The sequence below is a fragment of the Dermochelys coriacea genome, chromosome 26 (genome assembly GCF_009764565.3).
Source record: "Dermochelys coriacea isolate rDerCor1 chromosome 26, rDerCor1.pri.v4, whole genome shotgun sequence".
NCBI classification, from domain to species: Eukaryota; Metazoa; Chordata; order Testudines; family Dermochelyidae; genus Dermochelys; species Dermochelys coriacea.
The window spans coordinates 51,142-77,916 of NC_050093.1; the positions used below are offsets into that span (position 1 = coordinate 51,142).

General features: G+C 47.0%; 1 protein-coding gene and 2 long non-coding RNA genes across 3 annotated transcripts in view; 1 reads left to right on the plus strand and 2 right to left on the minus strand.

The window, feature by feature from the left end:
* Positions 1-2,897: 2,897 nt before the first annotated feature.
* LOC122457558 lies at positions 2,898-19,582 on the plus strand. The gene is made up of 2 exons (XR_006277142.1): positions 2,898-2,960; positions 19,505-19,582. It is a non-coding gene; the product is annotated as an uncharacterized LOC122457558 (long non-coding RNA).
* LOC122457557 lies at positions 9,487-17,734 on the minus strand. The gene is made up of 3 exons (XR_006277141.1): positions 17,575-17,734; positions 16,775-16,776; positions 9,487-9,538 (listed from the first exon to the last, which is right to left on the minus strand). It is a non-coding gene; the product is annotated as an uncharacterized LOC122457557 (long non-coding RNA).
* Positions 19,583-19,890: 308 nt separating the features above from the next.
* The window catches only part of LOC119848590 (zinc finger protein 26-like), a 67,261-nt gene continuing 60,376 nt past the window's right edge, over positions 19,891-26,775 (minus strand). Inside the window, exons 17-20 of the mRNA XM_043503087.1 lie at positions 21,873-22,006; positions 21,376-21,512; positions 21,154-21,207; positions 19,891-19,945 (exon numbers count right to left, since the gene is read on the minus strand). Of these exons, the coding sequence (XP_043359022.1) occupies positions 19,915-19,945; positions 21,154-21,207; positions 21,376-21,512; positions 21,873-22,006 (356 nt within the window). The 3' untranslated portion in view covers positions 19,891-19,914. The remainder of the gene's footprint in view (positions 19,946-21,153; positions 21,208-21,375; positions 21,513-21,872; positions 22,007-26,775) is intronic.

The window sequence follows — 26,775 nt, forward strand, 5'->3', positions numbered from 1 at the left end:
TCGGTTATCTGTTTGATTTTGTGTGAGACATGTCTCTGTGTGTGTGGGTGTGTCGGTTATGTGTGTGATTTTGTGTGAGACATGTCTGTGTGTGTGTGTTGAGGTCGTATCTCTTGTGTGACTTGTGTTCTCTGTGTGTGTGTGTATGTTGAGGTCGTATGTCTTGTTTGAGACGCGTTCTGTGTGTGTGTGTGTATATGTGTGTGTGTTTTGAGGTCTTCTGTCGTGTGAGATATGTTCTCTGTGTTTCTGTGTGTCAGTATCGTGTGTCATCTATGAGACGCTTTCTCTGCGTGCGTGCATCAGTGTTGTATGTCATGTGTGCGATGTGTTCTGTGTGTGTGCATCAGACGTGTTCTGTGTGCGTGTGTTGGTGTCGTGTGTCATCTGTGAGATGTGTTCTGTGTGTGTATCGTCTTATGTGTGTGAGACTTGTTTGCATATGTATTCTGGGTTTTGTGTGTTTGTGTGTGCCGTGTTGTGCGTGTGTCATCTTGTGCATTTGAGATGTGTTTGTGTATGTGTAACAGGTTCTGTGTGTGCTTGTGGGTGTCATGTTGTGCGTGTGTGTCGTGTTGTGTGTGTGAGATGTCTTTGTGTGTGTCATGCGTTGTGTGCGTTAGACATGTTTGTCTGAGTCAGGTGTTCTGCCTGTGTGTGTCATGTTATGTGAGACGAATGTGCCTGTGTGTGTGTGTCACGTGTTCTGCGTGTGTCATCTTCTATGTGAGAGACGTGTTTGTGTGTGTTATGTGTTCTGCTTGTGTCATTCTGTGTATGTGAGATGCGTTAGTGTGAGTGTTACATGTTCTGTCTGTGTGTCATTTAGTGTGTGTGAGGCACGTTTGTGTATATGTGATGTGTTCTGTGTGTGTGTGTGTGTGTTGTGTTGTGTGTGTGAGACGTGTTATGTGTTCTCTGTGTGTGGGGGAGTCGTGTCATCTTGTTTGTGTGAGACGTGTATGTGTCGTGTTACGAGTTCTGTTGTGAGTGTGTGTTGGTGTCGTATCTCGTGGTGTGTCTGTGTGAGTGTGTGCGTCTGTGTCTTGTCTTGGATGGCCACACAGGTTAATGCACAAAGCACAAAGCATTTCCCTCATGGAGAAATAGAGACACTAGGTGGCCACGCAGGGTAATGCACCAACAACATCCCTCACGGAGCAACAGTGACACCAGGTGGCCCCTCAGGGTAACGCACCAACAATTTCCGTCACGGACCAACCGTGACACCAAGTGGCCAGTCCCGGTAATACACAAATCATTTCCCTCATGGACCAACAGTGACACTGGGTAGCCGCTCAGGGTAATGCGTGAGGTGTCGTCTATGAGTGTGTGTGGTGTGTGTCGGTGTCATGTGTTGTGCATGATGTTTTGTGTCTGTTGTGTGTTGCGTTGTGTGCGTGTGACATCTCATGTGTCATGTTGTGTGCGTGTGACTCGTCATGTGTTGTGTGTGTGTATGAGATGTGTTTTTGTATGTGTGACGTCTTGTGTGTCATTTTGTGTGCGTGAGACGTGTTGTGTGTCATTTTGTGTGTGTGTAGTGTGTTCTCTTGAGTGTTGTGTTGGGTTGGGTGTTTGTGTATAGGTGTCATGTGTTGCGTGTGCATGATGTTTTGTGTGTCGGTGTCATGTGTCATGTATGATTTTGTGTGTCGTGTGCTGTTGTGTGTCTAATTCTGTGTGTGTATGTCGGTGTCGTCTGTGATTTTGTGTATCATGTGTGCCGTTGCATGTCGTATTCTGTTTGTGTGTGTGTCGCTGTCCTGTGTTGTGTGCAATATTGTGTGAGTATGTGTTACGTGTTCTGTGTAGGTGGGTGGGTGGGTGTCATGTGTGAGACGTGTTCTGTGTGTGTGTGTGGGTATCGTGTGTCATGTGGGAGATGTGTTCTCTGTGTGTGGGTATCATGTGTCATGTGTGAGATGTGTTCTGTGTGTCTGTCAGTGTGATGTGTTGTGTGTGAGCGTTGGTGTCGTGTGTCGTCTGTGAGATGTGTTCTGTGTATGGGTGTGTGTGTCACATTTGTGTGTGTGTCGGTGTTGTGGGTGTGAGACATCTTTTTGTGTGTCAGGAATTCTGTGTGTGTGTGTGTGTGTGTGTGTGTGTGGGTGTCATCCGATGAAGTGAGCTGTAGCTCACGAAAGCTTATGCTCTAATAAATTTGTTAGTCTCTAAGGTGCCACAAGTACTCCTTTTCTTTTTGGTGTCATGGGTGTTAGACGTGTTTGTGTGTGTCAGGTGTTCTGTGTGTGTGATGTTGTGTGTGTGAGATGCATTTGTGTGTGTGTCACGTGTTCTGTGTGTCTGTGTTGTTGTGAGTGTGAGAAACATGTTTGTGTGTGTTACGTGTTCAGCGTGTGTCGTTTTGTGTGTGTGAGGTGCTTTTGTGTATATGTGACATTTTCTGTGTGTGTATGTCGTGTTGTGTGTGTGAGTCGTGTTACGACTTCTGTGTCTGTGTGTTTCTGTGTGGGTGTTGTGTGTATTCTTGTGTGTGTGAGACGTGTTTGTGTAGTGTTACCTGTTCTGTTGTGTGTTGGTGTGGTGTGTCGTCTTGGATGGCCACTCAGTGTAATGCATAAACAATTTCCCTCATGGAGAAATAGAGACACTAGGTGGCCACGCAGGGTAATGCACCAACAATTTCCCTCACAGAGCAACAGTGACACCAGCTGGCCAATCCAGGTAATACGTAAACCATTTTCCTCATGGACCAACAGTGACACTCGGTGGCCCCTCTGGTTAATACATCAACAATTTCCCTTGCTGAGAAACAGTGACACCGGGTGGCTAATCCGGGTATTGCACAAAGCATTTCCCTCCTGGAGCAACGGTGACACTCGGTGGCCACTCAGGGTAATGCACCAACAATTCCTCCAATGGAGCAACAGTGACACTGGGTGGCTAATCCAGGTATTGCACAAACAATTTCCCTCATGGACCAACAGTGACACCGGGTGGCTAATCCGGGTATTGCACAAAGCATTTCCCTCCTGGAGCAACGGTGACACTCGGTGGCCACTCAGGGTAATGCACCAACAATTCCTCTCATGGAGCAACAGTGACACTGGGTGGTTAATCCAGGTATTGCACAAAGCATTCCCCTCACGGAGCAACAGTGAGACTTGGTGGTCACTCAGGGGAATGCAGAAAAAATTCCCCTCATGGAGTAAGAGTGACACTCCGTGTAATGTGTGAGGTGTCGTGTGTGTGTGTGTGTTGTGTGTCAGTGTCATGTGTTGTGTATGATGTTTTCTGTCTGTTGTGTGTCGTGTTGTGTGTGTGTGACGTGTCGTGTGTCGTGTTGTGTGCATGTGACTCGTCGTATGTTGAGTGTGTGTCTATGAGATGTGTTTTTGTATGTGTGACGTTCTGTGTGTCGTGTTCTGTGTGTGTGAGACGTGTTGTGTGTCGTTTTGTATGTGTGTTGTGTGTGGTCTTGAGTGTTATGATGAGTGCATGTGTATAGGTGTCGTGTGTTGTGTGTGCGTGATGTTTTCTGTGTCGGTGTCATGTGTCGTGTTGGATTTTGTGTGTCATGTGCTGTTGTGTGTCTTATTCTGTGTGTGTGTCGCTGTCATATGTGATTTTGTGTGTCAAGTGTGCCATTTCCTGTCATACTGTGTGTGTGTGTCAGTGTTCTTTGTGTGTGTGTGTGTTTTTGTATGAGACATGTTTGTGTATGTGTTATGTGTGTGTGTGTTGAGGTCGGGTGTCTTGTGTGAGACCTGTTCTCCGTGTGTGGGTGTGTAGATGTGTTGAGGTCGTGTATCGTGTGTGAGACGCATTCTCTGTTTGCATGCGTCAGTGTTGTATGTCATGTGTGCGATGTGTTCTGTGTCTGTGTGTCAGTGTGATGTCTTGTGTCAGATGTGTTCTCTGTGTGTGTGTGTGTTGGTGTCATGTGTCTTCTGTGAGACGTATTCTGTGTGTGTATCGTCTTGTGGGTGTGAGACTAATTTGTGCATGTATTATGGGTTCTGTGTGTTTGTGTGTGCCGTGTTGTGCGTGTGTCACCTTGTGCATTTGAGATGTGTTTCTGTCTGTGTTACGGGTTCTGTATGTGCTTGTGTTTGTTGTGTGTGTCATGTGTTGTGTGTTAGACATGTTTGTGTGAGTCACGTGTTCTAGGTGTGTGTGGTATTTTGTGTGAGACGCATGTGTGTGTGTGTCACTCGTTCTGCGTGAGAGACGTCTTCTCTGTGAGAGACGCGTTTTTGGGTGTTACGTGTTCCCTATGTCGTTTTGTGTGTGTGAGATGCATTTGTGTATGTGTTACATGTTCTCTGTGTGTGTCATTTAGTGTGTGTGAGGCACGTTTGTGTATATGTGACGTGTTCTCTGTGTGTGTGTGTGTTGTGTTGTGTTCTGTGAGACGCGTATGTGTCATGTTACGTGTTCTGTTGTGAGAGTGTGTTGGTGTCGTGTGTCTTGTCTTGGATGGCCACACAGGTTAATGCACAAAGCATTTCCCTCATGGAGAAATAGAGACACTAGGTGGCCACGCAGGGTAATGCATCAACAATTTCCCTCACGGAGCAACAGTGACACCAGGTGGCCAATCTCGGTAATACACACACCATTTCCCTCACGGAGCAACAGTGACACTTGACGGCTAATCCAGGTATTGCACAAAGCATTTCCCTCCTCGAGCAACAGTGACACTCGGTGGACACGCAGGGTAATGCACAAATAATTCCCTCACGGAGTGCGACTAGGTGGCCACTTAGGGTAATGCAGAAAAAATGCCCCTCATGGAGTGAGAGTCACCCTCGGTGGCCACTCAGGGTAATGCGTGAAGTGTCGTGTGTGTGCGCGTCGGTGTCATGTCTTGTGTATGATGTTTTGTGTCTGCTGTGTGTCGTGTTGTGTGCATGTGAAGTGCCGTGTGTCATGTTGTGTGCATCTGAATCGTACATTGTGTGTGTGTATGAGATGTGTTTTTGTATGTGTGACGTTTTGTGTGTCGTGTTCTGTGTGTGTGAGATGTGTTGTGTGTCATTTTGTGTGTGTATTGTGTGTTGACTTTAGTGTTGTGTTGGGGGTGTGTGTATAGGTGTCGTGTTGTGTGTGTGCATGATGTTTTGTATGTCGGTGTCATGTGTCATGATTTTGTGTGAGTGTGCTGTTGTGTGTCTTATTCTGTGTGTGTGTGTGTGTCGGTATCGTATGTGATTTTGTGTGTCATGTGTGCCATTGCGTGTCGTATTCTGGGTGTATGTGTGTGTGTTGGTGTCCTGTGTTGTGTGAAATTTTGTGTGAGACATGTTAGTGTATGTGTTACGTGTTCTGTGTGTGTGTTTGTGTGTGTGTGTCGGTGTCGTGTGTGAGACATGTTCTCTGTATGTGTGTGTGTGAGTATCATGTGTCGTGTGAGATGTGTTCTGTGTGTGTGTCAGTGTGATGTGTCGTGTGAGATGTGTCATGTGTGAGAGGTGTTTGGTGTGTGTGTGTGTTGGTGTTGTCTGTCGTCTGTGAGATGTGTTCTATGTATGGGTGTGTGTCATGGTGTGTGTGTTTCACATTTGTGTGTGTGTGGTATTCTGTGTGTGTGACGTATTTGTGTGTGTCATGTGTTGTGTGGGTGTGTCGGTGTCATGGGTGTTAGATGCGTTTGTGTGTCAGGTGTTCTTCATGTGTGGTGATGGGTGTTTGAGATGCATTTGTGTGTGTGAGTCACGTGTTCTGTGTGTCTGTGTCGTTTTGTGAGTGTGAGAGACACGTTCATCTGTGTTCTCCGTGTGTCGTTTTGTGTGTGTGAGACACTTTTGTGTATGTGTTACATGTTCTCTGTGTGTGTGTCATTTTGTGTGTTTGAGGTGCTTTTGTGTATATGTGACGTGTTCCGTGTGTGTCGTGTTGTGTGTGCAAGATATGTTTGAGTATGTGTGACGTGTTCTGTGTTGTGTGTAAGACGTGTTACGTGTTCTGTGTGTGTGAGACGTGTTCTCTGTGTGTGTGTGTGTGTGTGAGACGTGTTCTCTGTGTGTGGGCGTCGTGTGTGAGACGTGTTCTCTGTGTGTGTGTGTGTGTGTGTGTGTGTGTGTGTGTGTGTGTGTGTGGGCGTCGTGTGTGAGACGTGTTCTCTGTGTGTGTGGGCGTCGTGTGTGAGACGTGTTCTCTGTGTGTGTGTGTTGTGTGTGTGTGTGTGTGGGCGTCGTGTGTGAGACGTCTTCTCTTTGTGTGGTGTTGTGTGTGTTAGATGCATTTGTGTGTGTGTCACGTGTTCTGCATGAGTTTGTGTTGTGTGAGAGGTCATGTGTGACATGTTCTGTGTGTGTGTGTGCGCATGTGCATCGGTGTCGTGTGTGAGATGTGTTCTGTGTGTTTGCGCACGGCGGTGTCGTGTGTGAGACGTGTTCTCTGTGTGTGTGTGTGTGTGCGTGCGCCGCGGTGTCGTGTGTGAGACGTGTTCTCTGTGTGTGTGTGTGTGTGCGTGCGCCGCGGTGTCGTGAGTGAGACGTGTTCTGTGTGTGTGTGTGTGCGCGCTCGCACCAGTGTCGTGTGTGAGACGTGTTCTCTGTGTGTGTGTGTGCGCGCGCGCGCACCAGTGTCGTGTGTGAGACGTGTTCTCTGTGTGTGTGCGCGCGCGCACCAGTGTCGTGTGTGAGACGTGTTCTCTGTGTGTGCGCGCGCACCAGTGTCGTGTGTGAGACGTGTTCTCTGTGTGTGTGTGTGCGCGCGCGCACCAGTGTCGTGTGTGAGACGCGTTCTGTGTGTGTGCGCGCGCGCCGGTGTCGTATGTGAGACGCGTTCTGTGTGTGTGCGCGCGTCTGTGTCGTGTGTGAGACGCGTTCTGTGTGTGTGTGTGATTTTGTGTTCTCTGTGTGTGTGTGTGTGTGTGAGATGTGTTCTCTGTGTGTGTGTGTGTGTGTGATTTTGTGTGAGATGTGTTCTGTGGTGTGTGTGTGTGTGATTTTGTGTGAGATGTGTTCTGTGTGTGTGTGTGTGTGAGATTTTGTGTGAGATGTGTTCTGTGTGTGTGTGTGTGTGTGTGTGATTTTGTGTGAGATGTGTTCTGTGTGTGTGTGCGTGTGTGTGTGATTTTGTGTGAGATGTGTTCTGTGTGTGTGTGATTTTGTGTGAGATGTGTTCTGTGTGTGAGATGTGTTCTGTGTGTGTGTGATTTTGTGTGAGATTGTGTTCTGTGTGTGAGATGTGTTCTGTGTGTGTGTGATTTTGTGTGAGATGTGTTCTATGTGTGTGTGCTTTTGTGTGAGATGTGTTCTGTGTGTGTGTGTGTGTGTGTGATTTTGTGTGAGATGTGTCCTTTGTGTGTGTGTGTGATTTTGTGTGAGATGTGTTCTGTGTGTGTTGTGTGTGTGTGTGATTTTGTGTGAGATGTGTTCTGTGTGTGTGTGATTTTGTGTGAGATGTGTTCTGTGTGTGTGTGTGTGATTTTGTGTGAGATGTGTTCTGTGTGTGTGTGTGATTTTGTGTGAGATGTGTTCTCTGTGTGTGTGTGTGTGTGTGATTTTGTGTGAGATGTGTTCTCTGGTGTGTGTGTGTGTGTGTGATTTTGTGTGAGATGTGTTCTCTGTGTGTGTGTGTGTGTGTGATTTTGTGTGAGATGTGTTCTCTGTGTGTGTGTGTGTGTGTGTGTGATTTTGTGTGAGATGTGTTCTCTGTGTGTGTGTGTGTGATTTTGTGTGAGATGTGTTCTCTGTGTGTGTGTGTGTGTGATTTTGTGTGAGATGTGTTCTCTGTGTGTGTGTGTGTGTGTGATTTTGTGTGAGATGTGTTCTCTGTGTGTGTGTGTGATTTTGTGTGAGATGTGTTCTCTGTGGGTGTGTGTGTGTGTGTGTGTGTGATTTTGTGTGAGATGTGTTCTCTGTGTGTGTGTGTGATTTTGTGTGAGATGTGTTCTGTGTGTGTGTGTGGTGTGTGTGATTTTGTGTGAGATGTGTTCTGTGTGTGTGTGTGTGTGTGTGATTTTGTGTGAGATGTGTTCTGTGTGTGTGTGTGTGTGGTGATTTTGTGTGAGATGTGTTCTGTGTGTGTGTGTGTGTGACTTTTGTGTGAGATGTGTTCTGTGTGTGTGTGTGTGTGATTTTGTGTGAGATGTGTTCTGTGTGTGTGTGATTTTGTGTGAGATGTGTTCTCTGTGTGTGTGTGTGGTGTGTGTGATTTTGTGTGAGATGTGTTCTGTGTGTGTGTGTGTGTGTGTGATTTTGTGTGAGATGTGTTCTCTGTGTGTGTGTGTGTGTGTGATTTTGTGTGAGATGTGTTCTCTGTGTGTGTGTGTGTGTGTGATTTTGTGTGAGATGTGTTCTCTGTGTGGTGTGTGTGTGTGATTTTGTGTGAGATGTGTTCTCTGTGTGAGTGTGTGTGTGTGATTTTGTGTGAGATGTGTTCTCTGTGTGTGTGTGTGTGTGTGTGTGTGATTTTGTGTGAGATGTGTTCTCTGTGTGTGTGTGTGTGTGTGTGTGATTTTGTGTGAGATGTGTTCTGTGTGTGTGTGTGTGTGTGTGTGTGTGTGTTGAGGTCGACGTGTTCTCTGTGTTTCTGTGTCAGTATTGTGTGTCGTGTGTGAGACGCATTCTCTGCATGCGTGCGTCAGTGTCGTATGTCGTGTGTGCGATGTGTTCTGTGTGTGTGTGTCGGTGTCGTGTGTAAGACGTGTTCTGTGTGCGTGTGTCAGTGTGATGTGTCGTGTGTCATACGTGTTCTGTGTGCGTGTGTTGGTGTCATGTGTCATCTGTGAGACGTGTTCTGTGTGTATCGTCTTATGGGTGTGAGACTTGTTGGTATATGTATTATGGGTTCTGTGTGTTTGTGTGTGCCGTGTTGTGCGTGTGTCATCTTGTGCATTTGAGATGTGTTTGTGTATGTGTTACAGATTCTGTGTGTGCTTGTGGGTGTAGTGTTGTGTGTGTGTCGTGTTGTGCATTTGAGATATGTTTGTGTATGTGTTATGGGTTCTGTGTGTGCTTGTGTTTGTCATGTTGTGTGTGTGTCGTGTTGTGTGTGTGAGATGTTTGTGTGTCATATGTTGTGCATTAGACATGTTTGTCTGAGTCACGTGTTCTGCATGTGTGTCATCTTGTGTGTCATGTGTTGTGCATGTGTGTTGTCTTCCATGTGAGAGACGCGTTTTTGTGTGTTACTTATTCTGCATGTCGTTTTGTGTGTGTGAAACGTCTGTGTGTTATGTGTTCTGTTTGTGCCATTTTGTGTATGTGAGATGCGTTAGGGTAGGTGTTACATGTTCTCTCTGTGTGTCATTTAGTGTGGGTGAGGCACGTTTGTGTATATGTGATGTGTTCTGTGTGTGTGTGTTGTGTTGTGTGTGTGAGATGTGTTATGTGTTCTCTGTGTGTGGGAGTCGTGTGTCATCTTGTTTGTGTGAGACGTGTATGTGTCATGTTACAAGTTCTGTTGTGTGTGTTGGTGTCATGTGTCGTGGTGTGTGTGTGTGTGTGTGTCTTGTCTTGGATGCCCACACAGGTTAATGCACAAGTCACAAAGCATTTCCCTCACGGACCAACAGTGACACTGGGTGGCTAATCCAGGTATTGCACAAAGCATTTCCCTCCTCGAGCAACAGTGACACTCGGTGGACACGCAGGGTAATGCACAAATAATTCCCCTCACGGAGCAAGAGTGAGACTTGATGGTCACTCAGGGTAATGCAGAAAAAATTCCCCTCATGGAGTAAGAGTGACACTCGGTGGCCACTCAGGGTAACGCGTGAGGTGTTGTCTGTGAGTGTGTGTGGTGTGTGTCGGTGTCATGTGTTGTGCATGATGTTTTGTGTCTGTTGTGGGTTGTGTGCATGTGACATCTCGTGTGTCGTGTTGTGTGCGTGTGACTCGTGTGTTGTGTGTGTGTATGAGATGTGTTTTTGTATGTGTGACATTTTGTGTGTCATGTTCTGTGTGTGTGAGACGTGTTGTGTGTCATTTTGTGTGTGTGTGTAGTGTGTTCTCTTGAGTGTTGTGTTGGGTGTTTGTGTATAGGTGTCGTGTTGTGTGTGCGTGATGTTTTGTGTGTTGGTGTAATTTGTCGTGTATGATTTTGTGTGTCGTGTGCTGTTGTGTGTCTTATTCTGTGTGTGGGTGTCATCTGTGATTTTGTGTGTCATGTGTGCCATTGCGTGTCATTTTCTGTTTGTGTGTGTGTCGCTGTCCTGTGTTGTGTGCAGTTTGGTGTGAGACGTTTTTGTGTATGTGTTAGTGTGTGTGTGTCGATGTCGTATGTCGTGTGTGAAACGTGTTCTCTGTGTGTGTGTGTGTCAGTATAATCTGTGAGACGTGTTCTCTGAGTGTGTTTGTCAGTGTCATGTGTGAGATGTGTTCTCTCTGTGTGTTTGTGTGTCGGTATCGTCTGTTGTGTATGAGACGTGTTCTCTGTGTGTGGGTCAGTGTGATGTGTCGTATGTCAGACATGTTTGGTGTGTGTGTGTTGGTGTCATGTGTCATCTGAGAGACGTGTTCTGTGTATGGTATGTGTCGCTGTGTGTGTCTGTGCGGTGTCTTGTGTATGTGTGATGTTTTGTGTGTTATGTTGCGTGTCATATGACGTTTGTTGTGCTGTGTGTCTGTGAGAGATGGGTTGTGCGTCGTGTTGTGTGTGTGCTGTTTTGTGTGTCGTGTGACTTCTTGTGTTTCATGTGACATGTGTGTGTCGCATTGTTTGTGTCAGTGTGACGGGTTGTGTGTTTGCTGTGTGTGTGTGTGATGTGCTGTCTGTGCATGCGAAGTGTTGTGCGTGACATGCTGTGTCTGCGCGTTCGACATTCAACGTGCTGTGTACAACGTACGACATGCGACATGATGTGTGTGTGACGTGCAACGTGTTGGTTCAGTGCTTGTGACGTGCCACGTGTGACGTGCTGTGTACAATGTCCGATGTGCGAGTGACATGCAACATGTTTGCAACATGCAACGTGTGATGTGCATGCGATATGCAACGTTCGATGTGCGACATGTGTGCGATGTGCGACATGCAACTTGCAATTTGTATGCTACACACAACGTGCGACATGCTGTGTGTGCAACATGCTGTGTGCTACGTGCCACACGTGAGGTGTCATGTGTGTGTGTTGCATGTGCGTTGTGTTGTGTCATGTTGCATGTGTGTGTGTCGGTGTCGTGTGTTGTGAATAATGTTTTGTATGTCTGTTGTGTGCCATTTTGAGTGTCGTGTGTGTTGTGTTGTGTGCATCTGACTCATCGTACGTTGTGTGCGTGTATGAGACATGTTTCTATGTGTGACGTTTTGTGTGTCGTGTTCTGTGTGTGTGAGACATGTTGTGTGTCATCTTGTGTGTGTTGAGTGTGTCTGTGTTGGTGTCGTGTTGTGTGTTTGTGATGTTTTGTTTGTCGTGTTCTGTGTGTGTCGTGTTATTTGTGTGCTGTGTTTTGTGTGTCGTATTCTGCGTGTGTGTGATGTTTTGTGTGTCGTGTTATTTGTGTGCTGTGTTTTGTGTGTCGTATTCTGCGTGTGTGTGATGTTTTGTGTGTCGTGTTATTTGTGTGCTGTGTTTTGTGTCGTATTCTGCGTGTGTGTGTGATGTTTTGTGTGTCGTGTTGTGCATGTGCTGTGTTTTGTATTGTTTTGTGTGACGTGTTGTGTGTCGTGTTGTGTGTTTGTTGTGTTTTGTGCCTTTTTGTGTGTCATATTGTGTGTGTGTCGGTGTCATGTGTTGTCTGTGATTTTGTGTATCATGTGTGCCATTTGTGTATGTGTTACGTGTTCGGCCTATGTGTGTGTGAGACGTGTTTGTGTATGTGTTACGTGTTCAGCCTATGTGTGTGTGAGACGTGTTTGTGTATGTGTTACGTGTTCAGCCTATGTGTGTGTGAGACGTGTTTGTGTATGTGTTAGGTGTTTGTGAGACGTATATGTTACGTATTCAGTGTGTGTGTGTCGCGTGTGTATGTGTTACGTGTTCTGCGTGTGTGTCGGTGTCATTCTGTGTGTGTGCGTGTGATGTGTTGTGTATATTGTTTTCTGTGTCTGTTGTGTGCCATTTTGAGTGTCGTGTGATGTGTTGTGTGTTGTGTTGTGTGCGTGAGGTGTGACATGTCGTGTTGTGTGCGGGGCTCGTCGTATGTGGTATGTGTGTATGAGATGTGTTGGGGTATGTGTGACATTGTGTGTGTCATGGTCTGTGTGTGTGAGACGTGTTGTGCATCATTTTGAGTGTTGTGTTGAGTGTGTGTGTCAGTGTCGTGCGTAGTGTGTGTGATGTTTTGTCTGTTGGTGTCATGTCGTGTGTGATTTTGTGTGGTGTGTGCCATTGCGTGTCTTATTCTGGTTGTGTGTGTGTCGGTTTCATCTGTCATGTGTGATTTTGTGTGTCATGTGTGCCATTACATGTCATGTTTGTGTGTGTCGGTGTCGTAGTCTGTGTGTGTGTGTGATGGGTTGTGTATGTTTTCTGCGTCAGTTGTGTACCATTTTGAGTGTCGTGTGACGTGTGTCATATTGTGTGCGTGACTCGTATGTTGTGTGTGTGTTTTGTGCCTTTTTGTGTGTCGTATTCTGGGTGTGGGTGTCATGTGTTGTGCGTGTCGTGTTTTGTGCCTTTTTGTGTGTCGTATTCTGGGTGTGTGTTTGTGTGTCGGTGTCGTGTTGTCTGTGACATTGTGTGTCATGTATGCCATTGAGTGTCATGTTTGTGTATGTGTTACGTGTTCACCGTGTTTGTGAGACGTGTTTGTGTATGTTACATGTTCAGCATGTGTGCCGCATGTGTATGCGTTACGTGTTCTGCCTGTGTGTGGTGTGTGTGTGAGAGACGTGTTTGTGTATGTGTTATGAGTTCTGCGTGTGTGGTGTGTGACGTGTTTGTGTATGTGTAGTGTGTTGTGTATGTTGTTTTGTGTGTCTGTTGTGTGCCATTTTGAGTGTCGTGTGATGTGTCGTGTGTCGTGTTGTGTGCATGTGACCGGTCCTGTATGTCATGTTGTGTGCATATGATTTGTCATGTGTGTCATATTGTGTGCGTGACTCGTCGTGTGTTGTGTGTGTGTGAGACGTGTTTGTCTATGTGTGACATTTTGTGTGTCATGTGCTGTGTGTGTGACATGTTGTGAGTTGTGTTGAGTGTGTGTATCAGTGTCGTGTGTTGTGTGTGTGTCGTGTTTTGTGCCTTTTTGTGTGTCCTATTCTCAGTGTGTATGTGTGTATTGGTGTCATGTTGTCTGTGATTTTGTGTGTCATGTGTGCTGTTGAGTGTTTGTGTATGCGTTACGTGTTCAGCATGTGTGTGAGGTGTTTGTGTATGCGTTACGTGTTCAGCATGTGTGTGAGGTGTTTGTGTATGCGTTACGTGTTCAGCATGTGTGTGAGGTGTTTGTGTATGCGTTACGTGTTCAGCATGTGTGTGAGGTATTTGTGTATGCGTTACATGTTCAGCATGTGTCGCCTGTGTATGTGTTATGTGTTCAGCGTGTGTATGTGAGAGATGTGTTTGTGTATGTGTTAAGAGTTCTGCCTCTTTGTGTATGTGTAGTGTGTTGTGTATGTTGTTGTGTGTGTCTTGTGTGCCATTTTTGAGTGTCATGTGATGTGTTGTGTTGTGTGTGTGATTTGTTTTGTGTTGTGTGTGTATGAGACATTTTTCTGTGTGATGTTTTGTGTGTCACATCCTGTGTGTGTGACGTGTGTTGTCTTGAGTGTTGTGTTGAGTGTGTGTGTTAGTGTCATGCGTAGTGTGTGAGTGACATTTTGTCTGTTGGTGTCATGTCATGTGTGATTTTGTGTGTCATGTGCCGTTGCATGTCTTATTCTGGTTGTGTGTGTGTGTCGGTGTCATCTGTCATGTGTGATTTTGTGTGTCATGTGTGCCATTACATGTCATGTTTGTGTGTGTCAGTGTCGTAGTCTGTGTGTGTGTGTGTGTGTGTGTGTGTGTGTGAGTGTGTGATGTGTTATGTATGTTTTGTGCATCAGTTGTGTGCCATTTTGAGTGTCGTATGATATGTCATGTTGTGTGCGTGACTCGTATGTTGTGTGTGTATGAGACGTGTTTGTGTATGTGTGACGTTTTGTGTGTTGTCTTCTGTGTGTGTGAGACGTCTTGAGTGTTGTGTTGAGTTTGTGTGTGTTGGTGTCATGTATTGTGTGCGTGTGATGAATTGTTTGTCCTGTTGTATATGTGTTGTGTTGTGCCGTTTTCTGTGTCGTATCTGGATGTGTGTGTGATGTTTTGTGTGTTGTCTTGTGCCATTTTGTGTGTCGTATTCTGGGTGTGTGTGTGATGTTTTGTGTGTCGTGTTGTGCGTGTGCTGTGTTTTGTGCCATTTTGTGTGTCGTATTCTGGGTGTATGTGTGATGTTTTGTGTGTTGCATTTTGTGTGTCGTATTCTCTGAGTGTGTGTCAGTGTCATGTGTTGTGTGGGAGATGTGTTCTGTGTGGGAGTGTGTTGGTGTCATGGGTGTGAGTCATGTTTGTCTATGTGTTACATGTTCTGTGTGGGTGTGTGTCGTGTTGTGCGTGTGAGTCGTGTTTGTGTGTGTTCTGTGTTATGTGTGTGTATCATCTTGTGCAAGTGAGACGTGCTTGTGTATGTGTTACAGGTCCTCTGCGTGCTTGTGTTTGTCATGTTGTGTGTCATCTTGTGTGTGTGAGATGCGTTTGTGTGTGTCATGCATTGTGCGTGTCATGCTGTGTGTGTGAGATGCGTTTGTGTGTCGTGTTGTGCATGTATCATATTGTGTGTGTGAGATGCGTTTGTGTGTCGTGTTGTGCATGAGACATTTGTGTGTGTGTGTCACGTGTTCTGTTTGTGTGTGGTGTTGTGTGTGTGTCACGTGTTCTGTTTGTGTGTGGTGTTGTGTGTGTTAGATGCATTTGTGTGTATGTGTCATGTGTTCTGCATGAGTGTCATGTTGTGTGTGAGAGACGTTTGTGTGTGTGTCACGTGTTCTGTCTGAGACGCGTTGTGTGTTACATGTTCTGCGTGTCGTTTTGTGTGTGTGAGACGCTTTTGTGTATGTGTTACATATTCTGTGTGTGTCTTTTGTGTGTGTGTGAGGCGCGTTTGTGTATAGGTGATGTGTTGTGTGTGTAACGTGTTAGGTGTTCTGTGTGTGTGTGTGTGTGGGTGTCATGTGTCATCTTGTGTGTGTGTGAGACGTGTTTGTGTAGTGTTACGAGTTCTGTTGTGTGTGTGTGTGCGCGTGTTGTCTTGGATGGCCACGCAGGTTAATGCACAAAGCATTTCCTTCACAGAGCAACAGTGGCACTGGGTGGCCGCTCAGGGTAATGCATCAAAAAGTTCTCTTACGGAGCAACTGTGACACTTGGTGGACACGCAGGGTAATGCGTGAGGTGTCGTGTGTGTGGTGTGTGTCGGTGTCATGTCTTGTGTACAATGTTTAGTATCTGTTGTGTGTCGTGTTGTGTGCGTGACCCGTGTGTCGTGTTGTGTGCGTGACTCGTGTGTTGTGTGTGTGTGTGTGTGTATGAGATGTGTTTTGTATGTGTGACTTTTGTGTGTCGTGTTCTGTGTGTGTGAGACGTGTTGTGTTATTTTTTGTGTGTTGTCTTGAGTGTTGTGTTGAGTGTGTATGTACAGGTGTCATGTGTTGTGTGTTCGTGTACAGGTGTCATGTGTTGTGTGTTCGTGTACAGGTGTCATGTGTTGTGTGTGCGTGATATTTTGTGTGTCGGTGACGTGTCGTGTATGATTTTGTGATGTCATGTGCCATTGTGTGTCTTATTCTGGGTGTGTTTGTGTGTGTCAGTGTCATATGTGATTTTGCGTCTCATGTGGGCTGTTGTGTGTTGTATTCTGGGGGGGGTGTCGGTGTGTGTGATTTTGTGTGAGATGTGTTTGTGTATGTTTTACATGATCTCTGTGTGTGTGCGTCGAGGTTGTGTGTCATGTGTGAGAAGTGTTGTGTGTGTGTTTGTGTGCGCACGTCGAGGTCGTGTGTCATGTGTGAGACATGTTCTCTGTGTGTGTGTGTGTGGGTGGGTGGGTGGGTGTCGTGTGTGAGAAGTGTTCTGTGTGTGTGTGTGTCGGTGTCGTGTGTGAGAAGTGTTCTGTGTGCATCTTTCAGTGTCGTGTGTGAGACATGTTCTGTGTGTGTGTGGTGTTGTGTGTGTTAGATGCATTTGTGTGTGTCACGTGTTCTGCATGAGTTTCGTGTTGTGTGAGAGGTCGTGTGTGAGACGTGTTCTCTGTGTGTGTGTGTGTGCCGGTGTAGTGTGTGAGACGTGTTCTCTGTGTGTGTGTGTGTGCCGGTGTAGTGTGTGAGACGTGTTCTCTGTGTGTGTGTGTGTGCCGGTGTAGTGTGTGAGACGTGTTCTATGTATGTGTCAGTGTGATGTGTCGTCTCTCAGACGTGTTCTGTGTGTGTATGTCAGTGTCGTGTTTCATCTGTGAGACATGTACCATGTGGGGGAGGGGGTGTCATGTTGTGTATGTGAGACGTATTGGTGCATGTGTTACATGTTCATGTCTGTGTCATGTTGTGTTGTGTGTGTGAGATGTGTTGGTGCATGTGTTGTGTGTGTGTCGTGTTGTGCGTGAGATGTTTGTGCATGTGTTACGGGTTGTGTGTTTGTCGTGTCGTATGTGTGAGACATGTTGTGCATCTGTTACATGTTGTGTGTGTGTCGTGTCATGTCATCCGTGAGACATGTTTGTGCATGTGTTGCATATTGTGTGTCTGTCGTGTCGTGTCATGTGTGTGAGACATCTTTGTGCATGTGTTACGTATTGTGTGTCTGTCGTGTCGTGTCATGTGTGAGAGACATCTTTGTGCATGTGTTACGTATTGTGTGTCTGTCGTGTCGTGTCGTGTGTGATACATCTTTGTGCATGTGTTATGTATTCTGTGTGTGTTTTTGTGTGTTGTGTCCCGTGTGAGAGACGTCTTTCTATATGTGTTTGTGTGTGACGCTTTTTTGTGTGTGTCATCTTCTGTGTTTGTGTGTGTATTGTCGTGTGTGAGATGCGTTTGTGTGTCGTGTCATGTGTGATGTTCTGTGTGTTTGTGTGTCGTGTTGTGTGTGTGATGCGTTTGTGTGTATCACTTGCTCTGTGTGAGTGTGTCAGTGTCATGGGTGTGAGACGTGTTTGTGTGTGTCACGTATTCTGTGTAGGTGTTGCTGTTGTGGGTATGTGTGTCACGTGTTCTGCGTGTGTGATGTTGTGTGTGAGAGATGCATGTGTGTCACATGTTCTGTTTGTTGTGTCGTGTTGTGTGTGTGAGACGTTTGTGTATGTGTGACATGTTCTGTGTGTGTGTGTGTTGGTGTCATGTGGGTGTGTGTGTGTTGGTGTCATGTGTCATGATGGGTGGGTGGGTGTGGGTGTGTGTGTGTTGGTGTCATGTGTCATGATGGGTGGGTGGGTGTGGGTGTGTGTGTGTTGGTGTCATGATGTGTGTGTGGGTGTGGGTGTGTGTGTTGGTGTCATGTGTCATGATGTGTGTGTGTGGGTGTGTGTGTGTGTTGTCTTGTATGGCCACACAGGTTAATGCACAAAGCACAAAGCATTTCCCTCATGGAGCAACACTAACACGGGGTGGCCACTCAGTGTAATGCAGAAACAATTTCCCTCACGGAGAAATAGAGACACTCAGTGGCCACGCAGGGTAATGCACCACGGAGCAACAGTGACACCAGGTGGCCAATCCCGGTAATACACAAACCATTTCCCTCATGGACCAACAGTGACACTGGGTGGCTAATCCAGGTATTGCACAAAGCATTTCCCTCCTGGAGCAACAGTGACACTCGGTGGCCACTCAGGGTAATGCACAAAGCATTCCCATCACGGAGCAAGAGTGCGACTAGATGGCCACTCAGGGTAATGCGTGAGGTGTCGTGTGTGTGTGTGTGTGTTGTGTGTCGGTGTCATGTCTCGTGTATGATGTTTTCTGTCTGTTGTGTGCGTGTGACATGTCGTGTGTCGTGTTGTGTGCGTGTGACTCGTGTGTTGTGTGTGTGTATGAGATGTGTTTTTGTATGTGTGACGGTTTGTGTCGTGTTGTGTGCGTGTGAGACATGTGTGTCATTTTGTGTGTGTGTTGCATTGAGTGAGAGTGTATAGGTGTCCTGTTGTGTGTGTGTGAGATGTTTTGTGTGTCGGTGTCATGTGTGATTGTGTGTCTTATTCTGGGGGTGTGTGTGTGTCATGTGATTTTTTGTGTCATGTGTGCCGTTGCATGTCATATTCTCTGTGTGTGTGTGTCATGTGATTTTTTGTGTCATGTGTGCCGTTGCATGTCATATTCTGTGTGTGTGTGTGTGTCAGTGTTCTGTGTGTGTGTGTGCGTGTGTTATTTTGTGTGAGATGTGTTTGTGTATGTGTTACGTGTTCTGTGTGCGTGTGTTATTTTGTGTGAGATGTGTTTGTGTATGTGTTACGTGTTCTGTGTGCGTGTGTTATTTTGTGTGAGATGTGTTTGTGTATGTGTTACGTGTTCTGTGTGCGTGTGTTGAGGTCGTCTGTTGTGTGTGACGTGTTCTCTGTGTGTGTCAGTGTCGTGTGAGATGTGTTCTGTGTGTGTGTGTTGAGATTGTCTGTTGTGTGAGACGTGTTCTGTGTGTGTGTGTCAGTGTCGTGTGTGAGACGTGTTCTGTGTGTGTGTGTTGGTGTCATGTGTCATCTGCGAGACGTGTTCTGTGTGTCGTGTCGTGTGTGTGTGTCGTGTTCTGCGTGTGTGGTGCCGTGTCGTGTGTGTGAGACGCGTTTGTGTGTGTCGTGTTCTGTGTGTTTGTGTCATGTCGTGTGTGACACGCTTCTGTGTGTGTCATGTTCTGTGTGTGTTTGTCGTGTTGTGTGTGTGATGCGTTTGTGTGTCATGTGTTCTGTGTGTGTGTTGGTGTCATGGGTGTGAGTGTGTGTCACGTGTTGTGTGTGTGTCAGTGTTGTGGGTGTGAGACGTTTGTGGTGTGTCACGTGTTCTGTCGATGTCGTGGGAGTGAGATGTATTTGTGTGTGTCACGTGTTCTGTGTGTGTTTCAGTCTCGTTTGTGTCAGACGTGTTTGTGTATATGTTAGGTGTTCTGTGTGTGTATGTGTCGGTGTCGTGTAGCATATGTGTGTGAAACGTGTTTGTGTATGTGTTACGTGTTATGTGTGTGTGTCGGTGTCGTATGTCGTGTTGTGTGTGTGTGTGTCTTCTGTGGCTACACAGGGTAATGCACAAAGGAGAAAGCATTTCCCCCATGGAGCAACAGTGACAACAGGTGGCCGCTCAGGGTAATGCAGAAAGCATTCCCGTCACAGAGCAACAGTGACACTGGGTGGCCACTCAGGGTATTACACCAACAATTTCCCTTATGGAGCAACAGTGACACTGGGTGGCTAATTCAGGTATTGCACAAATCATTTCCCTCCTGAAGCAACAGTGACACTCCGTGGCCACTCAGGGTAATGCACCAACCATTTCCTTCATGGAGCAACAGTGACACTGATTGGCTAATCCAGGCATTGCACAAAGCATTCCCCTCATGGAGGTACAGTGACACTCGGTGGCCACTCAGGGTAATCCACCAACCATTTCCCTCATGGAGCAACAGTGACACCAGGTGGCCACTTGGAGTAATACACAAAGCATTTCCTCACGGAGCACCAGTCGCACAAACTGGGTTTAATAATAATAATAATAATAAACAAAAAATAGTTTAACTATAAAAAGGTAGATTTTAAGTGATCATAAGGGATAGCAAACAGAAGAAGGCAGATTACTAAGCAAATACAAATACACGTGCATACTAAGCCTTAAATCATAAAGAGACTGGATTCAAGAACTAATTTCTCTTCCTAAATTTCTTTCAGCAACTTGAAGAGTTTCTGTAGTTTAGACTTCCCGTTGTTTCTCTTTACAGACTAGACTCCTGTCTTAGTCTGGACTTCCACCTTCTCAGTTCCTTTCAGCAGTCTTTCTACAGCCTGCATCATTTTCGTCCGCTCCGACTTCTCCATGGCTCCCGAGACCTCACCTGTGGGAATGCACACCTACCCGTGTCCTACAAAGGGAGACGGCACCAGGAGAGGAGAGGAGAGAGAGACTGAGACAGTTGGCGAACACACTAGAGGAGAGAGAAAAACATGGGAGGAAGGCAAGCAACTCACCAGCTGGAGTCATCCTCCTAGATGTAACCTTCTCCTGCAAAGGAGACACCGTTCCTGGCCAAAGAAATGAGTAGCCGCTGAAAATGGGGACCTTGTCTCTCTCATAACCACAGCTGGTCAGGAACCATTTCTTACAAACCCCGCTCCAGCTAATGGGGAGTCCCTACATGGAGCCAGGCGGGCCGTGAGCAAAGCCTTAACTAAACCCAACACTTATCTCACTGACATTAGTGACTGCTCCACTGCCAACTGGACGGCTCCTGGCTTGCATCAACAATGCTAGCTGGCTCACTGCTCTCACTCGTTTTCCATCCGAAGAGGGGAGTAAACGGTTTGTACTAAAGCCAGACCAAGGAGGAAAACAAATAAGTTACCATCTCAGTGAGCAACATCGCGTAGGCTATTCTTTTTTCCTCTCCCGCACTGCGGCGTTCCGCCCCAGCCCCCTCCCCGCCATTAGGCCTTTAGTACTACAACTAGAAAGTACCCCTTGCAACGGCACCCGAAATAATCACTCTGCACAGCAGACTCTGGCCCCTCATCAGCCGTAATCTCACAGAGCCCCGTACCCAAAGAGGAAGCACACGGCCTCTGAAGAATACTGCAGCGAGCACAGATGAGGAATTCAAAGCACTGACCGCTTACTCACAGCCAGTTATGCGGGAGACAGAAAGCTGACAATTCTTCATGTCTGCTTAGAAGGATGTCCAAGCTGCTTAGGTAAACCTCGGCCATTTCTCCTCTGGCTAGGGCTCCTGGACAATTCCTCTGCGAGATTAGCTGCAAAAGCCAAGCCTGAGCTATCATTATACAAAGCTCCATTGGTGCTGGAAAACTTGCCCTCATCCACGCATTGGGCCCACTCGATGAACAGAGATCGAGTTAACACCGACAGTCACTGCTCCACGCTCGCACGCACTGCCCTGCATAATTTTCATCCGCTCCGACTTCTCCATGGCTCCCGAGACTTCACTTGTGGGAATGCACACCTACCCGTGTCCTATGAAGGGACACCGCACAAGGAGAGAAGAGGAGAGAAAGAGAGAGTTGGCCAACACACTGGAGAAGACAGAGAAACATGAGAGCAAGGCAAGCAACTCACCACCTGGAGTCATCCTCTTGCATCCAACCTTCTGCTGCAGAGGAGACACCGTTCCTGACCAGAGAATCGAGCAGCCTTTGAAAATGGGGATCTTTTTTCCCTCCTAACCTCAGCTGATCAGGAACCTTTTCTTACAAACCGAACCCTAACTTATGGGGCTTCCCTACCCGGACTCAGGTGGAGCGTGAGCAGAGTCCTCATCAAACCAGACACTTATCTCACCGAGACTGGCGATTGCTCGGCTCCCAGATGGAGGGCTCTTGCCTGGCATCAACAATGGTCACAGCCTCGCTGCTCTCACTCACTTTCCATCGGATGAGGGCAGTAAACTCTGAGGCTTGACTTTTTTTTCCTTCGTACTAAGGCCAGCAGAGGGGGGGGAACAAAAAAAATTACATCTCCATCTGAAGAGTAAAGGAATACTTGTCGCACCTTAGAGACTAACTGCTATTCTGAAACATCTCCGTCTGCAATATCGTGTAGTCTCTTCATTTCACATCTCCCGTATCCCACGGCTCCGCCACCAACCCATCTCCCGTTACTACTTTACAACTGCAACTAGAAGGCACCCATTGTAACGGCACCCAAAATAGTCACTTTGTTCAGGAGACTCTGGTCCCTTCCTTAGCCTTAGTCCCAGAGCCTCGTACCCAACAAGGAAGCCCACGGCCTGTGAAGAAAACTACAGCGAGTACAGACGAGGAACTGAAAGCACTGACCTGACAGCCAGTTATGCAGAAGGCAGAAACATGTGGCCTGTTTGTCTCCTTGGAAAGATGCCCAAGCTGCTCAGGTCCACCTCTGCCATTTCTCCTCCGGCTAGAGCTCCTGGAAAATTCCTCTGGAAGCCCAGCTGCAAAAGCCAAGCATGAGCCATCACTACAAAAAGATCTATTGGTGCTCGAAATCTTGCCCTCAGCCCTGCCTCCCTCTTTCATCCCATCTACATCGGCTCCACTCGACAGAGACGGAGTTAACACTGACAGTCACCACTCCACTCTCGCATGCACTGCCCTGCATTATTTTTGTCCCCTCCTGCTTCTTCTTGGCTTCTGGGACATAGCCTATGGGGATGCACACCTAGCGTGCCTGCCCGTGTCCTATGAAGGGAGACAGCACAGGGCAAGGACAGAGAAAGATAGAGACAGAGCATGTGCATTGGCCAACATACGAGAGGAAAGAAAGAGAAAAACATGGAAGGATAGTAAGCAACTCACCTCCTGGAGTTATCTGTGAGGAAGCGGGACTGTTGTTCGTTTCCTCTGAATATTCTGGGGGTGCCTCAGTTTCCCCTATGCAGTTCTTAAGTATCTAGGTGGTGGGATAAGTGTGTATGATCGTTGCAGAGCTCTAGAGGGCAGGTGTGTGCAGGGGTCTGGACACAGAGAATGGCCAACACCCTGTTCCTGGCAACTGATGGCCTGGCCCTTCCCCCCTGCTAGGTGACAGCTAAAGGGTTGGAGAACAAAGGAATCAGGTGACCTCCTGGCCTGGGAAAGGGACAAAGCCCAGAGGAGTGGGGGCTGGAGAGAGTTTCAGTTTGGGGCTGGCTGAGGACGAGGAGTGAAGTGCAGACGTGGTTGTCTGGCTTGCTGCCCCCCAAAATGGACCCAGCTGAGGGGTCCTGCTCTCTGCACCTACAAGCTCTGTGTTAGACCATGTTCCTGTCGTCTAATAAACCTTCTGTTTTCCTGGCCTACCGAGAGTCATGTCTGACTGCGGAGTTGGGGGGCAGGACCCTCTGGCTTCCCCAGGAGCCCGCCTGGGCGGACTCGCTGTGGGAAGCGCACGGAGGGGCAGAGGATGCTGAATGCTCCGGGGTCAGACCCAGGAAGGGGGACGCCGGGTAAGCTGTGTGTCCTGCAAATAGTCTCCTCCCAGAGAGGAGATTTCCCCAGAGTCCTGCCTGGCTTTATAGGGAGCAGTTCCAGAGCATTCCCCGGGGACTCTGGGACATCATCCTCCTAGATGAAACCTTCTGATGTGTGTCATGTTCTGTGTGTGTGAGACGTGTTCTGTGTCATGTTCTGTGTTGTCTTCAGTGTTGTTGAGTGTGTGTGTGACATGTTGTGTGATGTTTTGTGTGTGATGTTTTCCATGTTGTGTTGTGTGTGTGAGGTGTCATGTGCCAGTCCGCACGTGCCGGTCCACGCGTGCAACATATTGTGCATGTCTGTGTGGGAAGTGCGAAGTGTGATGGGTCAACTTGCCATCCCCTTCCCCAACACTTTAGCCCCCTGTTGTAAACATGACCCTACCCGCTCCTTAGGGTGCTACTGACATTCAAACGACCTAAAAGACCCCCTACTTATCACTATTGGTTGGCACCCCATTGCCACCTGCACTTCTATGCTGCTGCTGCTGGCCAAACCCTCCCCACAAAATCTAAACCCCACCCCCTACCCGGAACACTTACCTGGTCCCCAGTTCTAAACCCCTGAACCAAAACAGTAGCCCAATTCTCACCCCAACCCTAACCTCCAGCTCTGAACCCAGCCCCTCTAAGCCTGACACCATTTTAAGCCAGAGCCCAATTCCCCATTCCCACCCTGTGCAATGACAGTGCAAACCACACCCTCCTAGCCCCCCGCCCAAGAATCCTGCTTCTTACCACTACTTGTTTTGAAATTAACCTTTTCTTCATTTGCATTCCTTAAACCTTCATTCTCATTTGATGGGTTATTTAGTTAAAGGGGTATACACAATGCAACTCTTTTCTATTACATTGTAACAGGATACAGATAAGTGAAAACGGTGCAAATAACATTCCACTAGTTTTCAGGAGGTTTAAACACCCAATACATTTGAACATTTAACCATCGCTTTGATCTATACTAATACACACATCAGTTGGCCTGAATACACTCTGACATAAGCTGCTCTGCCAGCATCACACCTTGTACAAACATTACTGCAATAGCGTGTAGGGCAGCATGACCCCCAGGGGTCTGTGAGCTGGTTTCAGGGAGTCTGCAGGACCCCACAGCTGAAGCACAGAGCTCCCACGCCTCCCTGGGCAAAAGCCCAGAGCCCCAATGCTCCCCACTCCTCAGGGCAGAACCCCAGAGCTGGGCCCTGGAGTTTTTATAGCATGTTGAGTGGGTGGGGAGGAGCGAAGTGAAGTGCTCTAGCGAGGTAGGTCACCTCTTTTAGAGGGCACAAGTGCCAGAAATCCTTCCTCCTATGCACAAATTTTATTCCTCACCCACAATTGTGCGTATTGATGACAAGCATATACGCACGTTAAGTTTCCTTGTGATGTTCCTATTAAGTCTGTGGGTACCACATTAAAAAAACCCTATGACAGTCTTCATTATCTGTTGGTCTAGATTGAAGGTTATAAACATATGTGTGAATACTTATTTATTTTAGGTAAAAAGATATAGGTTAACTTTACTTTTCTGGGTAAATGGTCTTAATATACATGTGTTAACTTTCCTTAGCTTAACATACAGGATATGGCCTTTAGATCTCTTGCATTACAGCCAAGCTTACTATAATATAAATCTCTAAACCTATTACAATAAACCAAATACTTAAACGTATAAAAAAAATATATCTATGCAAGCAAGCAGGTTAGTCCTATTGGTTATACAACTCAGAATCAGGACAAGAGATTCTCCCATTGCATTCTCCTCTGAGCCATTCAAACCTCCTTCAATCATTAGTTTTGAATCATTATTTACAAAAGTTCTAGTACTGTCATAATGGAAAAAAACAAACAAAAAAAACCCAAACAAACCAGCCAGCCTCCCCATCTGCAAACAATCCCATCTCAGTAGGAAAAGTCCTACAACAGGGTTGGCCAACAGTTGGAAACTGGGATTTAAACTCCAAATGATCTCACTGTATTTCAGATCCATTCAAATTCCCCATCCAGGTCTGTGACACTTTCATCTCAGGCCCTAAATTACTGCTTTAGGAGCCAAGAAAACCAATAGTGATCCACAAACAGAAGGCTGAGAACCCTGAATCATGGAACACATTGAGTGGTGGAACTGTAGTAAGTGGAGAAGATCAATTCTACATGGCTCAAAAAAGAGGAAACATGGCTGGGGTAATTCGGAAGATGGGAATCCCTCCGACTCACCACTTCAGGTGTCACAGAGGTTGAAAACACACACTCTCCCCCCCCCCATGTCAGAGTCACCAGGCGATGCTCTGGAACTACTCCATATGAAGCCAGTCAGGACTCTGGGGGAGCATGTCTTCTCTCTCTCAGCACACTATCACCAGGGCAAGAAGCTTACACAACTTCGACCTTCCTGGGTCTGACCTCGAAGTATTCAGCATCCCCTTCCACACCGTGTGCTTCCTGCAGCGAGTCCACCCGGATGGGGCTCCTGGGGAAGCCAGAGGGCCCTGCCCCCCAGCTCCGCAGTGACTCTCAGCCAGCTGGTAAAAAAAGGTTTATTATTTGACAGAAGCACGGCGTAGAACAGAACTTGTTAGCACAGAAATCAGTGACTTTCGGCCAAGTCCACCTTGGGGAGTCGTGGGCCAGGTGCCCTGGACTTCCTCTCTTCCAGTTCCCCCAAGCAGAATGCCAGTTTCCAGCGACCCGAACTCAGACACCCCCATTGCTCCTCCTCCTTGTCTTTGTCTCGCTTCCTGGGCAAAGAGTCACCTGGTCGCACCCCATTCCTGGGTCTCAGGTTACGAAGGGCACTGTGTGACCGGTTCAGTCACAGAGACACCCTTGGGACTGCCACGTGATGTGCTGAAATGACCTCTGAGCCCATTTTACTTGCCAGCTTGGGACTTCCAGAACCCGGTCTTGTTGAGCCAGACACGCTAGCCTGCTGCAACACAGACCCAGGGTCTGAACCACAACCCCAATGCTGCAGGCTTTAAGTGAACACAGCTCTGCAGCTTACTTGTCTCCAGCACCCAGACACCAAGTTCCCAAACCCAAACCCCCCCAAATAAATCCATTTTACTCTGTATAAAGCTTATACATAGTAAATTCATAAATTGTCCACTCTCTATAACACTAATAGAGAGATCATAGAATATCAGAGTTGGAAAGGACCTCAGGAGATCATATAATCCAACCCCCTGCTCAAAGCAGGACCAATCCCCAGTTTTTTTTGCCCCAGATCTCTAAATGGCCCCCTCAAGGATTGAACTCACAACCCTGGGTTTAGCAGGCCAATGCTCAAACCACTGAGCTATCCCTCTCCCAGATATGCAGAGCTGTTTGCTCTCCCAGGTATTCATCAGTTACTCTGGGTTTATTAATAAACAAAAATGATGTTAAGTATAAAAAGCAGGATTTAAGTGGTTTCAAGTAATAACAGACAGAACAAATGGTTTCAGAGTAGCAGCCGTGTTAGTCTGTATTCGCAAAAAGAAAAGGAGTACTTGTGGCACCTTAGAGACTAACAAATTTATTAGAGCATAAGCTTTCATGAGCTACAGCTCACTTCATCGGAAGTAAGTCACAGCAAAATAAAGCAAAAACATGCAACTCTAAGCCTAATACTTTAAGAAACTGATTACAGATAATATCTCACCCTCAGAGATGTTCCAATAAACTTCTTTCACAGATTAGACTCCTTCCTAGTCTGGGCCAGATCCTTTCCCCAAGTAGTGTTAGTTCCAGCAGACATCTCAGGTAGT